General features: G+C 41.6%; 1 protein-coding gene across 5 annotated transcripts in view; it reads left to right on the forward strand.

Moving 5' to 3' along the window:
- Positions 1-14,769, forward strand: part of Rxfp1 (relaxin family peptide receptor 1) — an 83,088-nt gene extending 68,319 nt beyond the window's left edge. For all 5 annotated transcript variants that reach the window (XM_057757229.1, XM_057757230.1, XM_057757231.1 and 2 more), the window contains 4 exons: positions 265-494; positions 3,820-4,230; positions 8,157-8,375; positions 11,198-14,769. In XM_057757229.1, the coding sequence (XP_057613212.1) occupies positions 265-494; positions 3,820-4,230; positions 8,157-8,375; positions 11,198-11,499 (1,162 nt within the window). In that variant the 3' untranslated portion in view covers positions 11,500-14,769. The remainder of the gene's footprint in view (positions 1-264; positions 495-3,819; positions 4,231-8,156; positions 8,376-11,197) is intronic.
- Positions 14,770-15,143: the final 374 nt, after the last annotated feature.

Below are 15,143 nucleotides of genomic sequence, written 5' to 3' on the forward strand. Positions count from 1 at the left end.
ATCTGCTCAAGTTCTTTCTATGAAAGCAGTTCATCCCCAGACACTTACAAGAAACATCACGTCCTCCCTTATACTCTGCTCCACCCCATCACAGCTCACAGAGAAACCAAACAAGCAAATGGACACACCAGCAACCGACCTTGCTATTCCACAAAATCTCATATGAACACATTTTTGACTGAGAAAATGTTGAAAACAAATATCAGAGATGTTTAACTTAATGTTAAACATGTGCTCTAATTTTGTCTTCTCTTTATACGCCAGCTATTTTAAGAGATTTCAGTACTGTGGCTATGCCCCGCACGTGCGCAGCTGTAAGCCCAACACGGATGGAATTTCGTCTCTGGAGAACCTCTTGGCAAACATCATTCAGAGAGTCTTTGTCTGGGTTGTGTCTGCAGTTACCTGCTTTGGAAACATTTTTGTCATTTGTATGCGACCCTACATCAGGTCTGAGAACAAACTGCATGCCTTGTCCATCATTTCTCTCTGCTGTGAGTACCTCCCGGTTAAAGAGGAGCTTGGTTTGAAATGTACAAAACTGTTGCTACTAGAAAATAAATTCTGTGGAACTGAAGAGACAGATCAGTGGTGATGAGCACACACAGGTCCTTTAGAAGACCCAAACTGGGTTCCCAGTGTCCATACGTGGTGGCTTACAACAGCTTGTAACTTCAACGTCTCTGGTCTCCAAGGATGAATACAAGCATGTGCACAGAACCACATGCAAACACAGATGTACCCATGCATAATAAAAATAAAATCTTGTAAAAGAAAAAGAGGGACCAAAGGGGCCGGAGAGATGAAGTAGCAGTTAAGAGCATATGTTGCTCTCACAACGTACCCAGGTTCAGTTCCCAGCACCCACATGATAGTCTACAACTGTTCATACCTCCACTTGCAGGGGGTCCTATTTCTGACTTCCGTTGGCACCAGGTACCCACCCACATGATACACATTCTTACCTGCAAGAAAACACGTCCATACTATAAGATAAATAAATCTTAAAACAATTTCAGAAAGAAAATAAGTTCTGTGAGTGTTAGAAAGATGAAATTTAAAATCTTTCTTCCTTTTGTTTGTATGGTATTTCTGCCTTCTCTACATAAAAAAAAAAGATCACTTTAGTCATGAGAAAATTAGTTTTAAAGCTGAAAAAGCTTAGGGGCTAGAGAAATGGCTGAGCAGTTAAAAGTGGTTACTTCATAAGGACACACACATACAGAATAAATGAATCGTTTTAAAATAAACTGAACTGAGCCATTTCACTACAAATGAAAGTGGCAACTTCCCCTCTGAATCAACTAAGCAAGGCACATATGAGCTCAGACTGCAGCAGCAAGCAACAGGGCCTACACGGGTCTACCCCAGGTCCTCTGCATATATGTATATCGCTGTTAGCTTAGCATCTTTATGAGTCTCCTGACTGTGAGAGCAAGTGGGTCTCTGACTCCGGAGCCTGCTCTTGAGACTCTTTTTACTCCTCTTGGGTTGCCATGTTCAGATTCGATATGAGGGGTTTTTTGTTTTGTTTTGTTTTGTTTTGTTTTGTTTTGTTTTGTTTTGTTGGTTTTTCGAGACAGTTTCTATGTGTGTAACCCTGGCTGTCTTGGAACTTGCCCTATAGACCAGGCTGGCCTCAAACCTAGAGGTCCACCTGCTTTTGCCTCCCAAGTGCTAGGATTAAAGACCTGCACCACCATCACCCACCCAGCTCAATAGGATAGTTTTTGCTTCATCTTAATATATTTTATTTCATCATGTCTGGTTGTTGTCTCTTAGAAGCCTGTTCTTTTCTAATGAGAGACAGAAAGGGAGTGGATCCAAAGGAGAGAAGAAGTAGGAAGGAACTGGAAGGATTAGAGAGAAAGGAAACTATAATCAGAATGTATTGAGAAATAAAAGAAGAAAAAAAACAATAAAGGAAAAAAGAACAATTTCACACCCAGAGCTGTGTTTGTTGTTTGGTTTGCATGTTTAGTTGATAAACACTAATTTTACTGCTTGTCATTCTTCTGGTCTCTGAGCTACTAGAATATTTTTCACTTGAAGCTTAAAATATGCAAATAGGGAAGTATTTCCAGGTAGTATTAATTTTAAAAAATCAGACTTCAGGATGTCCCAAAGCTGGTTATGTATTCATAGCCCCTCAACCAAGTAAAGCAGCCCCCACACCATGCCCGGGGTGGGATGAGCAGCTTCCTATTCCAGACACTGATCAAGCCTGAGTCTAACCTGTTTCCATTGTTAGCTATGCTATGTGGGAAGCAGAGCTCAACAAGGTGTTTACAACAGCTTTGCATGGTTAGCTGAAGTATTCTAAGTCAAGTTCAATTTCCCTACTTAAGTAGAGAGGATAACTACATTTTTGAAAAGTGAAGGCCAATGCTCACAAAATAGTATTCTCCAACAGAGTCTCGCTGGGTATATTAATCACATTTCAGGGCAGGCCCTATGTAGGGGTAGTTGGCCAACCCAAAGCAAACTCAATGTTTTTTTTGTAGACCTTTGTCCCATATTGCTTTGTTTTGTCATTTTTTTGTCTTATTATTCTTTTGCTCACATATTTTGAGTTGTTTTGAGTTTGTGTATGTGTTTCTTGGAGTGTTCGTTTGTTTAAAGAGATAGAAAGAGAGGGTGTGGAGTTGGGAGGGAGGGGAGTTAAAATCTGAGAGCATTTGGGGGAGGGGAAAGCATGATTAGAATTTATTGTATGAAAAAAATTAATTAAAAAAGGCATTTCAAAAAAATCAGAATCAGTCTTATTATTTCTACAAGATATGATTTTAAGGACTTAGAATATTTAAACAGTCAAAAAGTCTCAAATTTTTCCTTGAATATGAAAATGTCAGAGCACATAATATATTTATGAAAATGTCATTATGACCAAAATACATTCTCAAAGAATAATTAAAGTATTATTGTAATAATAAGAAATAAATAATGAAAACTATCATTTTGCATAATAAATACACACTAATTGAAAGAACATTTAAAAGACAAAATGCTAAGAAGTGTACACACTGAGTGCTAATTAATTTTGAATATAAGAACCTAAAAAGAGATAGATAAATATGGAAGAGAGGATCAAGAAAAAGCTCTTAAATGGTGCTGGCTGGAAAGCTATGCATAATAGTGCATATCCCCCAAATTTATAAACTTCAAAACTTTTTGCCATTACTCTGTCAACAAAACTTCCAGATTAGTGTCTCAATGTACAGCATAACCAATTTTATTGATTTGTTTTATACCTCCAAGCAATAGGGCTAGATGAGCCCAAAACAGAGAGGATCTCCAGTCTTACAGACTGACACCGTAAGGAAGACAGTCAATTATACTATAGTCTTCTCTTTTTAATGTGTGAGTTCCCAAGGAGGCTAAAGGTACCTGGTCTCCCTGGAGCTGGAGTTATGGCAGGTGTAAGTTGACGGGGAGTCAAACTCCGGTGGCTGCTGAGTCTTCCGTGACAGCGGTCACAAAGGGAATAGATTAGAGGGTTCTCCTCCACGTTAGGGATTTGCTTGGTGCTAGGAGTGGAACCAGGGCTTCATGTACGCTAAGCAAGCACTCAGCTGCCAAGCTACATAACCAACCAGACCAGGCTGGCCTCGAACTCACAGAGATCCGCCTGCCTCTGCCTCCTGAGTGCTGGGATTAAAGGAGTGCGCCACCACCTCCCGTCTCCAACCTATGAATTCTTAAGAGAGTAAAATGTGTCTCCTCTTAATATAGAAGAAACTGGATCATTTAAAAAATGTTTGGTGTAAAGATAAGCATACTTTGTGTTTCTCTGAACCTGTAAACTTCGGACTCTCATAGGTGCTGACTGCCTAATGGGAGTATATTTATTTGTAATCGGAGCCTTTGATCTCAAGTTTCGGGGCGAATATAACCAACACGCCCAGCCGTGGATGGAGAGCGCTCATTGTCAGCTTATGGGGTCTTTGGCCATTCTGTCCACGGAAGTATCCGTTCTGCTTTTAACATTCCTAACCTTGGAAAAGTATATCTGCATCGTGTATCCTTTTCGGTGTCTCAGGCCTCGGAAATGCAGAACAATCACGGTTCTGACTTTCATTTGGATTGTTGGGTTCATAGTGGCTTTTGCTCCACTCAGCAATAAGGAATTTTTCAGAAACTACTACGGCACGAACGGAGTGTGCTTTCCACTTCACTCAGAGGACTCGGGAAGTACCGGAGCCCAGATCTATTCCGTGGTGATTTTTCTTGGTAAGAAACCCTGCATCACCAACCTTTGAGTGTTCCCTCTCTAGCTAGAGTCATTCACAGCGGGGGGCGGGGAGGGGGAGACTCATTTATTCATGCCTTCTATTGTTACAAAGTTCTGTCCTTCCAACCTGCGGCTGGAGGGGTGAATGCAATCAGAATCAGAATACCAAGGGAGAATTCTTTTTCCTCAAATGATACTTTTTTTTTAAAGATTTATTTATTTATTATGTATACAACATTCCTTCCGTGTATGCTTGCATGCCAGAAGAGGGCACTAGATCTCATTATAGATGGCTTTGGGCCACCATGTGGTTGCTGGGAATTGAACTCAGGACCTCTGGAAGAACAGTCAGTGCTCTTAACCTCTGAGCCATTTCTCCAGCCCTCAAATGATACTTTTATCAGCTAAATTCCAATCTGTGATGTATTCAATAAAGGACTTTAAGCAATTACAGTTTACATATTTACCCCAATAATGTAGACATAATGATATCTGCTATTTTTCAAATACCTATGTACAGGCACGTATAACTTTGGCTGTAGCATATATGTGAAACTGTTTTAAACCAAAAAAATGAAAATATTCTCAAAGTATAACACAAGGTTTTAAAATATGAGAAAGTATCATTAATATTAGAGAGCAAATGATCCGTGATATTTGTCAAATTTATTTAACATGCTATATTAAAATTAAACATACCATCCTTCATTACTTCAACAATATTTGAGTCAAAAGAATTCATGACTTCTGTGTACGAAGTGATTCTGAGAAGCAAACAAAAAATAAGAAAAAAGACTCATTAAAAGTTAAGCATGGGCTGGAGAGAGAGCTGAGCAGTTAAGAGCACTGCCTGCTCTTCCAAAGGTCCTGAGTTCAATTCCCAGCACATCCTTGCCGGCATGAGTTGTCATGTGTTTTATGGATCTTGGTTATTGCAACTGGTGTCAGATGAAATTTCAAAGGAGTTTTGATTCGCATTTCCCTGATGGCTAAGGCTGATGAACCCTCCTCTAAATGTTCCTGAGTCATTTGTGTCTCCTCTTTCAGAACTGTCTTTTTAAGTCTGTACCCCACTTTTCATTGGTTTATTTTACTGATGTCCAGTTCTTTTTTTCTTTTCACCTCTTTATATATGTTAGATATTGAATGTGTATTTAATTAAAATCTTTTCCCATTCTGTGGCCTACTGCTTTTTCTGAATGGTGGTGTCCTTTGCCATACAGAGGCTTGTCAGTTTCATGAGGTCACGTTTATTAATTGTTGTTAGAAGTGCCTGTTGAAACAATCTTTTTCTATGATAAAACTATTTCCCATTTTCTCTTCTATCAGATTGAGGATATTCGGCCATATGTTGAGGTCTTTGATCCACTTTAACTTGAGTTCTGTTCAGGATGATAAATATGAATCTATTTGAATACTTCTACATGCAGCTTGTTTCTTAGTTCTATTTGCTTGGAATAACTTTTTCCATCGTTTACACTGAGCCAATATCTATCCTTGATGTTAAGGTGTGTTTCCTGGATGCAGCAGAATGGTGTATCTTGTTTTTTAGTCTGTTAGCCTGCATCTTTTTATTGGGAAAATTGAGACCATTGATGTTGAAAGCTATCGGTGAACAGTGTTTGTTCATTTCTGCTATTTAGATGTTATGGCGTGAGATTTTTCCACTCTTTTGATTTGCTGGTCTGGGATCATTTATTCCCTATGTTTTTTTAGGAGTGGTTACTCTTCAGGTTGAAGTTTTCATTCTAGTGCCTTCTCTAGGGGTTGATTTGTAGATAAATAAATTTGCTTTTATTGTGAAGTGTTTTTCTTCATCTATTGTGATTTTTGCTGGGTATAGTAATCTGGGGGTAGCATCTGTGGTCATCTCTTAGAGTTTATAAAACATCCATCTATGCCTGTCTGGCTTTTAGAATCTCCACTAAGAGGAATTGGGGTTATTCTAATAGTCTGCCTTTATATGCTACTTGGTCTTTTTTCTTCCAACATTTTCATATTCTGTCTTTGTTCTGTTTATGTGTTTTGATTATGTGTAGTAGATGAGTTCTTTTCTGCTTCAGTTGGTTCTGTCTATTTGGTGTTCTGTATGCTTCTTGAGCCTTCATAGACCCTTCCATCTTAAGAACGAGGAAACTTTCTTCTGTGATTTTGTTGAAGGCATTTCCTGGGATTTTGAGGTGGGTTTCTTCTCCTTCCTCTATTCTTATGATTCATAGATTTGGTCTTTTCATAGCGTACCAGATAGATCCTGGATGTTTTGTGCCTGGATTTTTTAGATTCAACATTTTTATTTATTTATTTATTTTTTTGGTTGAGGTATCTCTTTCTTTTTCCGTGTCTTCCTCTTCTGCCTCTTGTAATCTGCTGGTGAGGTTTTTGTTTGGCTTCCCAAATTTTTAATTTCCAGTTTTACCTCAGTTTGAGTTTCTTTAATGATTCTACTTCTACTTTCATGTCTAAAAGCATTTTCACCATTTCTTTCCACTGTTTGTTTATGCTTCCGCAGATGTTACTATTTATGCCCTCTTTGGGGTCCTTGAGCATATTCATAGTAGCTACTTTGAAATCCTTGTTTTAGGCTGAAGCTATATAGCTTTTTCAGAACCTACTGGACTAGGGTTCCTGGGTTCTGGTGGAGACATATTGTCTTGGCTACTAACTATTGTGGTTTTTTTTGCACTGGCATCTAGGCATCTGGGTTTGTGTTGACAGAGTTTCTGTCCCTTCTGGTCCCGCAGCCATTCAGTCCCAAAGAAATACACAGAAGTCTACATTAATTATAAACTGGTTAGCATATTAGCTCAGACTTCTTATTAACTAATTCTTACATCTTAAATTAGCCCATTATTCTTGTCTATGTTAGCCATGTGGCTTTTTCAGTGAGGCATTCTCATCTTGCTTACTCTGCATCTGGGTGACAACTGCAGACTGAACCTTTTCCTCTTTCCAGAATTCTCCTATTCTGGTTACCCCGCCTATACTTCCTGCTTGGCTACTGGCCAATCAGCGTTTTATTAAAATAATACAAATGACAGGATACAAGACCATTGTCCCTCAGCAAGTTTGGGATTAGTATGAGTTAGGTGCTGACGTCAGGTCTTGTCTTTGATAGGTTGAATGTTCTTGCTTCTGTTATCCTCTCTGGATCTTCGGAGACTATGGTAGCTGTGGGTTGCCTGGGAGGGAGTGCTTTTGAGTCCCTGTCAGGTGTGGCTACTGGGAGTTCCAGATTGAATGCATTTCTAGGTATTATTGGGAGCTGACATAAAGGAATGGGGGTGGGCGGTAAGAGAGGTGGGATCGCAAGGGTCTACAAGAGGGAGGAGAGCTGGGTCTGTTGCAAGGTTTGAGGGAGTGTCCAGAGAGTGCAATCAGAGAGAAAGGACAGGCACTTGTAGGTGGTCTGCCACAGAGCTGAGGTGAGACTGGAGTGAGACTGGGGAATGGAACTGAAGGGCAGGAAGGAGAGTGAGAGAATCAGTGCCTACCTAATTCTCAGCATGTTCACAGGTAGAGCGTGTCTCTGGGTATCGGTGGCTGACACAGAGGGATGGGGTATGAGAGGAAGGCTGGGTCCAGAGGATCTGCAGAGTCCCTGGGGAACGCAGGCAGACCTGGGAGTAGTCTGTGACAGCAATGGGGATGAGACTGCAGAATTGGAAATGGAGGTCAGGAAGGAGACCTGGTACACATTTGTAATCTGCAGCAGGACTGTGAGCTGGTGTCTAGCCTAGGCTACCTAGTCAAGCTGAAGGCTAGCCTGAACTCCACAGTAAGGCCCTGTCACCAAAATGAAGTGGGTAAATAATTAAGTACCACTTTAAGGGCTCCGCGGTCTGTAATAGTGAAGTCGAAGGCCTGTTTTGTCCGTTCTCCCTAGGGGAGCGCTAACACACACTACTGCTGTTCTCTGTCTGCACAGGTATCAACCTGGTGGCATTCATCATCATCGTGTTCTCCTACGGCAGCATGTTTTACAGCGTCCACCAGAGCACCATCACAGCGACCGAGATCCAGAAGCAGGTGAAGCGGGAGGTGGTCCTCGCCAAGCGCTTCTTCCTCATTGTCTTTACTGACGCCCTCTGCTGGATCCCCATCTTCATCCTGAAATTTCTTTCACTGCTTCAGGTGGAGATCCCAGGTACAAGCTTTTGCCGGAAAGGATGAATCCGTGCGGGGCTAATGACCAACACGCTTAATACTAACTCACTTCAAGAATTCCCAGTCAGGGCCTGGATGGCTCAGCAGTTGAAAGCACTGACTGCTCCTTCAAAGGACCCAGGTTCAACTCCCAGCACCCACATGGCAGCTCACGCCTGTCTGTAACTCCAGTTCCTAGGGATCCAGCACCCTCACACAGACATGCAGGCAAAACACTGATGCACATAAAATAAAGTTTTGGGTTTTTTTTTTTTGTTTTGTTTTGTTTTTAAATTACCAGTCAGAGTAATGTGGACTCTGGTTCTACCATTAAGGAAATGTTTACTGATGGGTACTGTTCAGTCCTTTCCAGAAACGCTAAGTGCCACAAAAACAAAGTACCATGACCAAACAAAGTGGTTTGCAGGGCTGGAACTGGTTGCCTGCTTAAGATAACCATGATGAAAAACAAGCTGAAGGAGTTACCACATCATGAATTCATTTTTTAAAATACTTATTTATTATGTATACAATATTTTGTCTGTGTGTATGCCTGCAGGCCAGAAGAGGGCACCAGACCCCATTACAGATGGTTGTGAGCCACCATGTGGTTGCTGGGAATTGAACTCAGGACCTTTGGAAGAGCAGGCAATGCTCTTAACCTCTGAGCCATCTCTCCAGCCCCATGAATTCATTTTTTAAGAACATAATGGATGCTCCTCCCTACCTCCTATGTTAGGGAACACTGCACCGAGGGTGACATATTAGAGAACAAAACAAGGTTTTAAAATAATGTACATTGCATGCGTCACGGTGACTGTTATGTTCAGAGAGGGAAAATATGGATATGAATATGAATGTGTTGGCGAGAAGAAAAGTGACACTTTGTGCACTGATAGCGGAATCAGAACACCGTGTAGCCACAGAGGAAGGTGTGCTGGCAACTGCCAAATTTTAGATACAGGATTGCCAGACAACCCAGGTATTCCACTTCTCGATAAACGTCCAAGGGAATTGAAAGCCAAAACTAAAATAGATATCCGCACACCTATGTTCACGGTGGTGCTAGTCACAACAGCCAAGAGAGAGCAGCAGCAGAGTGTCTACAGACACATGGATGTATCCAAAGAGCACATGGATCCCATTACTCAGGTGTATAAGGGAAGGAACTTTTATTTTTACATTTATGTAATTTTCATGTGTATGCATATGTGCACACACACTTGTGCTATGACACACACGTGGAAGTCAGGGGACAATCTGCCGGAGTCAATTCTCCCCTTTCACTGTGAGTATCCTGAGCACCAGACTCAGGCTGTCGGACTCGTTAGCACGAATCTTGACTCGCTGAGCATCCTTGTCATCCCTGAGAAGGAGATTCTGTTACATGCTGCGTGATACATGAATCTGGATGGTGTTAGGTAGATAACCTTGACACAAAAGGAGCAAGAGTTTTATGATTCATCTTACATAAGACTCTTGGAATAGAGTTCACTGTGAGGTCCTGTCTCAAAAAATAATGCGGGGAACAATGGAAATAGACCTGACATTGACCTCTGGCCTCCACATGCATGAACATACATGTGTACATATACCTGCATCTCTCTCTCCCTCGCTCTCGCTCTCTCACACACACACATGCGTATGTGCGCAAGCCTTAAAATGTGTGCGGATTTTTAAAACAAACAAGTCTGGGAGCAGCTGAGTACTTGCCTAGCGTGTACAGAGCACCAGGTCCCATCCCTAGCAGTGCCACCAAGAAAAGCAGAAGAAAATCAAATAAATCACAAAAAGAGAATTCAAGATAAATCTACATATTATGAGAAATATAACATGTTCTTGTCACGCCCATATCATGGGTTCCCCAAAAAAAACACCACAGAGTCTGCACTCACACATAAAAGCAAAGAGCTTTTAGTCAACCAAGCTTAAGCTTGGGTTCTCCACCTATCCCTTGAGCGGTTGAGAGCAGAGAGTGCCCAGCCCAGTCGGGATAGGGTTTTTATTATAGTAGAGGTTGAAGTGAGGGGATTTCTGGGGTTCAGGACCCTGATTGGCTGACATTTGTCCAGGGGTCCTGACAAAGGAGAATATGTGAGTCCTGGGCTCAGGGACATTTGGTGATCTTGTCTAATTTCATCCAATGGTTGGAACATTAGCTACTGGCCCTCCCTGGGTGGTATCAGCTTATGGCTTTTCCTGGAAACCGGTGTTGCCTGCCATGGCAGCTATGTGGCCTGGCCCCCACATGTGGCCAGGCTGCCCTGGGTCCCACATACTTCCTATTAATCAAAACATTTGCAACAACCGGGCCATAGTGGCACATGCCTTTAATTCCAGCACTCAGGAGGCAGAGGCAGGTGGAACTCCATGAGTTCGAGACCAGCCTGGTCAACAGTGAATTCCAGGACAGCCAGAGCCATTACAGAGAGGAACCCTGTCTCAAGAAATTATATGTATATATATATATATATATATATATATATATATATATATATATATATATCAAAGGGTGATAAATGGTAAAGAACATGGTTTTTCTTTAAATGAATTCATAACGATACGTCATGACTTCGTGTAAACACTCCCAATAGAGCTCTTTTGATGGCACTTCGATATAGTCAGGAAAAAAACACTCAGAAAGAACCCCATGCCTTCACAGCACTGGCGTTCATGCCTTTAAACACTGACACTCCAGAAAGACATCCTGAAAATAACAGAGACTTGGTCTTTAAAAAAGAAAAAGGGGGCTGAAGATGGGAGACACAAGAGATGCCTGTGCCATGTATGAACACTCAGATTTTTCCACTTTTTCTCTTCCAGACACTATCACCTCTTGGGTGGTGATTTTTATTCTGCCCATCAACAGCGCTTTGAACCCAATCATCTACACTTTGACCACCAGACCTTTCAAGGAAATGATCCATCAGCTCTGGTATAATTACAGACAAAGAAGGTCTGTGGACAGAAAGGAGACTCCAAAGGCATTTGCTCCCTCGTTCATCTGGGTGGAAATGTGGCCCGTGCAAGAGATACCCACTGAATTCATGAAGCCAGCGGTTTTCACAGACCCCTGCGATCTGTCACTAGTTTCTCAGTCATCTAGACTCAATTCTTATTCATAACTGGTTCTGGGAACCATTTCTTCTCAGAGAATACTGTGAAGTGCGTCTAGAAGGACTTGCTGATACGAAGTAAATATCACAAAATCTATAACTTATGGTTAAGACAAGTTCGCTTACAGTGACGCAAGGCAGGGAAAGGTAGCTGGTGTTCATACAAAGAGAAGCAGCTTACTGACAACGTGTGCATGGATACTTGTACACATTTGCATAGGAAACGAAGGGGACTCTTTTTCTAGCATGCGTTTATGCACACTGCATGGAGGTAAAGTGCTGGACACACACAATATAAAGCCTCTTTAATCTACGTATTGTGTTTAACTGCTAACGACACAAATTCTACCCATGGCTCCTAGATTTCTCTGCTGTGCATATCAGCAAGCATGAAGCCCATAGACATTTTAAAACTGAGGACAAAAGCTTTATGGTATTCAAAAATTATAGCATCAGATACAATGTGTGGAGCCACGGAGGTGTTCGGGGGATAAAAGTGATTACTTTACAAACGTGCTGACCTGAGCTCAATATCTGGATCCCATGTCAAGCAGGAAGGAGAGATAGACTCTGAAAACTTGACCTCTAAGCTCCACCTGTGTGACATAGCATGTGTGTGCACATGTGCACATCACACACACACAAATTATTAAATACGGTTGTATGCAAAGCAGAAACATTCTATCGAAAGAATCCTCTGTATTGTTCTCTGAGTCTCCACGCTTGAGAGTCAACACAACATATTTATTCAAAGGACTCTTTGCTGCCAGGTGTGGTGGACACACCCGTGATCCTCACGGTAGAGAGGGAGAAGCAGGAGCACAAGTCCAAGGCCGGCCTCAGCAACCTAGAAAGACCCTGCCTCTGACGTGCAAACGTAGAGCCTGGGAGAGGGCTCAATCGCTAAAGCGCTTGCTGCACACACACGGGGACCTGAGTTTGACTGTGGTAGAGCATACCTATAATCCCAGTGCTGGGGAGGCAGGATCCCCAAGGCTTGTTGATCAGCTATCAGGAAGACACCTAACGTCTGCCTGACTTCCACACAAGTGTGCTCGTCCATATGCACAAACATACAGACACAACAGACGTACACAGAGATAAAGGAGCCAGGCAAGCTTTGTTATCAATTCAGAACCAGCAGTTTTGTCTCTCCCTAGTCACTTTTCTTTTGGCTTTTCTTTAAGTGAGCGCCATCATGAGGAAACAGGACAGTAGGTGGGAATATTGTAGAGGGGTGAGCCAGAAAAGGGAGAATGAGGGCGTTAAATCAATGAGATCCAATTCTGAGTCCAGGAATAAACCTTCATGTTTCCACCAACTGATTGTTTAAAAGGGTGACAAGTATAACCGAAATAAATTAAATCAGGAGGATATAAGCAACTCACACCCAGAGCCAGCCAACAACACTCTCAAGAAAAGCTCCTCAACTGTTCCTCAGACGGGAAGTGAAAACACACCAGCAAACTCACTCCAGGAGCCCAGCACAGTCCTGCCCCAAACCAGAGAAAAGCACAACAAATAAAAACTACCTGGCAAACATAGATGCAAAGATTCTCAGTAAACACCCGTAAGTCAAAGCAAAGAACAGATTGGGGAAAATCACGCACCTTCACCAAGTTTGTTTGATCCAAGGATGCAAGTTTATGGTCCAATACACCCAAATCAATAAATCTAATATAACACACAAGCAGAAAAGGGCAGATCTCACATGATTATTTCAAGAGATGCTTTTAAAAAAAAGTTTTTGACAAAATTCAACACCCTTATGATAAAAACCCTATAGAAACTAAGAATAGAGGAACAAGTGACAGTGTAATAAAGGTTATAGAGACAGAGCTTTAGCTGACTAAATTAAGTGGAAAATGAAGGAAAGAACTTCCTCGGGGCTGGAGAGATGGATCAGAGGTTAAGAACATTGCCTGCTCTTCCAAAGGTTCTGAGTTCAGTTCCCAGCAACACATGGTGGCTCACAACCATCTGTAATGGGGTCTGTTACCCTCTTCTGGCCTGCAGGCATACACACAGACAGAATATTGTATACATAATAAATAAATCAATATTTAAAAAGAAAAGTCTACTGCAGGGAATGAGATAAGAGTGTCTATCAGGGACCACACAAGTGTCACGGGTGGCAGGAAAACCACCTGCCTGAGGTGAAGAGGGAAACTTGGGGCAGCACCAATTTTTCAGGCGCTGGAACAAAACTTCCAGAGTCTACCTTGTGGTTTATTTTTCTTACACACTTAGGCATAGTAAAACTTTGGAAAGAGGTTTCCATGTGACAATCATCACAACAAAGCTAGAGGCAAAGGTTCGTAGAGACTTCCCTAGCAAAGTGGGAAAACACGTGTGACCTTTGCAGTGTGTTCTATTGACTGGTAAGCAGCGCTGAGGCTAGGGCCTGAGGAAGAAGGACTTGTCATGAGCATAAGCAATAATCCAATGGTTTCTATCGGAGGAGGATACAAAGTACATAGGACCTCTGTCATAAGGATGGGTTCTAGTCACTGAGAGACAAAGCTCAGGATTAAAGCCTAAACAATGCCCAGGATTTGGAGGGATTCAGGTAGACTGACTCCATAGAACAGCAAAAATATCACCAGGTAGTCAAGACAACATCCACTCCAGCCGTCCAGGTGACCAAGCTCCAGTCATGTTCTTCTTCCTTTGAAGAAAACAGGCCCGTGAGTTTAACAGTTTTGGTTCCTCCAATGCGTTCTTTAAGCTGCGCTTCCTACAAGTGCCCGCTTACATAATTCTTACTCAAGACACTGTTCAAAGTTTTAGCTTGAGAAAGAATAAAAAGAAACAATGAACACAAACATGACAGGGAAAAGTTAATATAGCCTTATTGTAGATAACCCAAAGCTACACTTAAAAGACCCTAAAAAGATTTCACCAGAAAGCTCCTGGATCTCAACATTTTCTATATAGTGTTTCTAATAAAAATACCATGTGACCTAGCTAATCAGTTTATGGGTGTTATACCCTCTGTGTTAACAGACCCCTGAGATGCCTGTGTACCCATATTTATTGTTAATTCTGTTCACAAAAAAAAGGAAAGAAAAAAAAGAAAGAGCCTTGATGTTCATTGTACGAAAAAGAGAATTTACATACTTACAAAAAAATTAGTAGCCTTCCTATATATCAATAAGAAACTTCATTTGAATTGAAGCAAGTTCATCGTGGGTACATAGAAATACTTCTGGTTTTAGATTCATTTTGCATTCTATCTGTTAGCGTGGAAATCTCCAGTTACATCCAATTTTCTGAAAATGCCATTTTCTTTTTCTTGATGACTGAATAAAGTTCCATTATGTAGACATTAAATGAAATAAGCCAGACTCCAACAGTAAATAGTATGTTCCCTCTCACATGAGTGTGCGCGCGCATGTGTGTATGTGTGAGTGTGGATACGTATGTGAAATGAAATTACAAAAGGAACTGTGAGAGGGAAGACATATTGCGTAAGGGACAGGGAAGAGAGTTGGGGAAGAAGGGGTAGTATTTTGTGGAGTTAGGGGCACAAAGCCTGGCAGTATGGGGGAAGAAATGAGAACAAGTGTACACGTGTGTGATGACGCCATGTACACTCGTTATTTGGCATGTGAACCTCAAAGTAACTTCCAAAGCTCTCAGAAGAAAACACA

This window comes from Chionomys nivalis, chromosome 24 (genome assembly GCF_950005125.1).
Source record: "Chionomys nivalis chromosome 24, mChiNiv1.1, whole genome shotgun sequence".
NCBI classification, from domain to species: Eukaryota; Metazoa; Chordata; class Mammalia; order Rodentia; family Cricetidae; genus Chionomys; species Chionomys nivalis.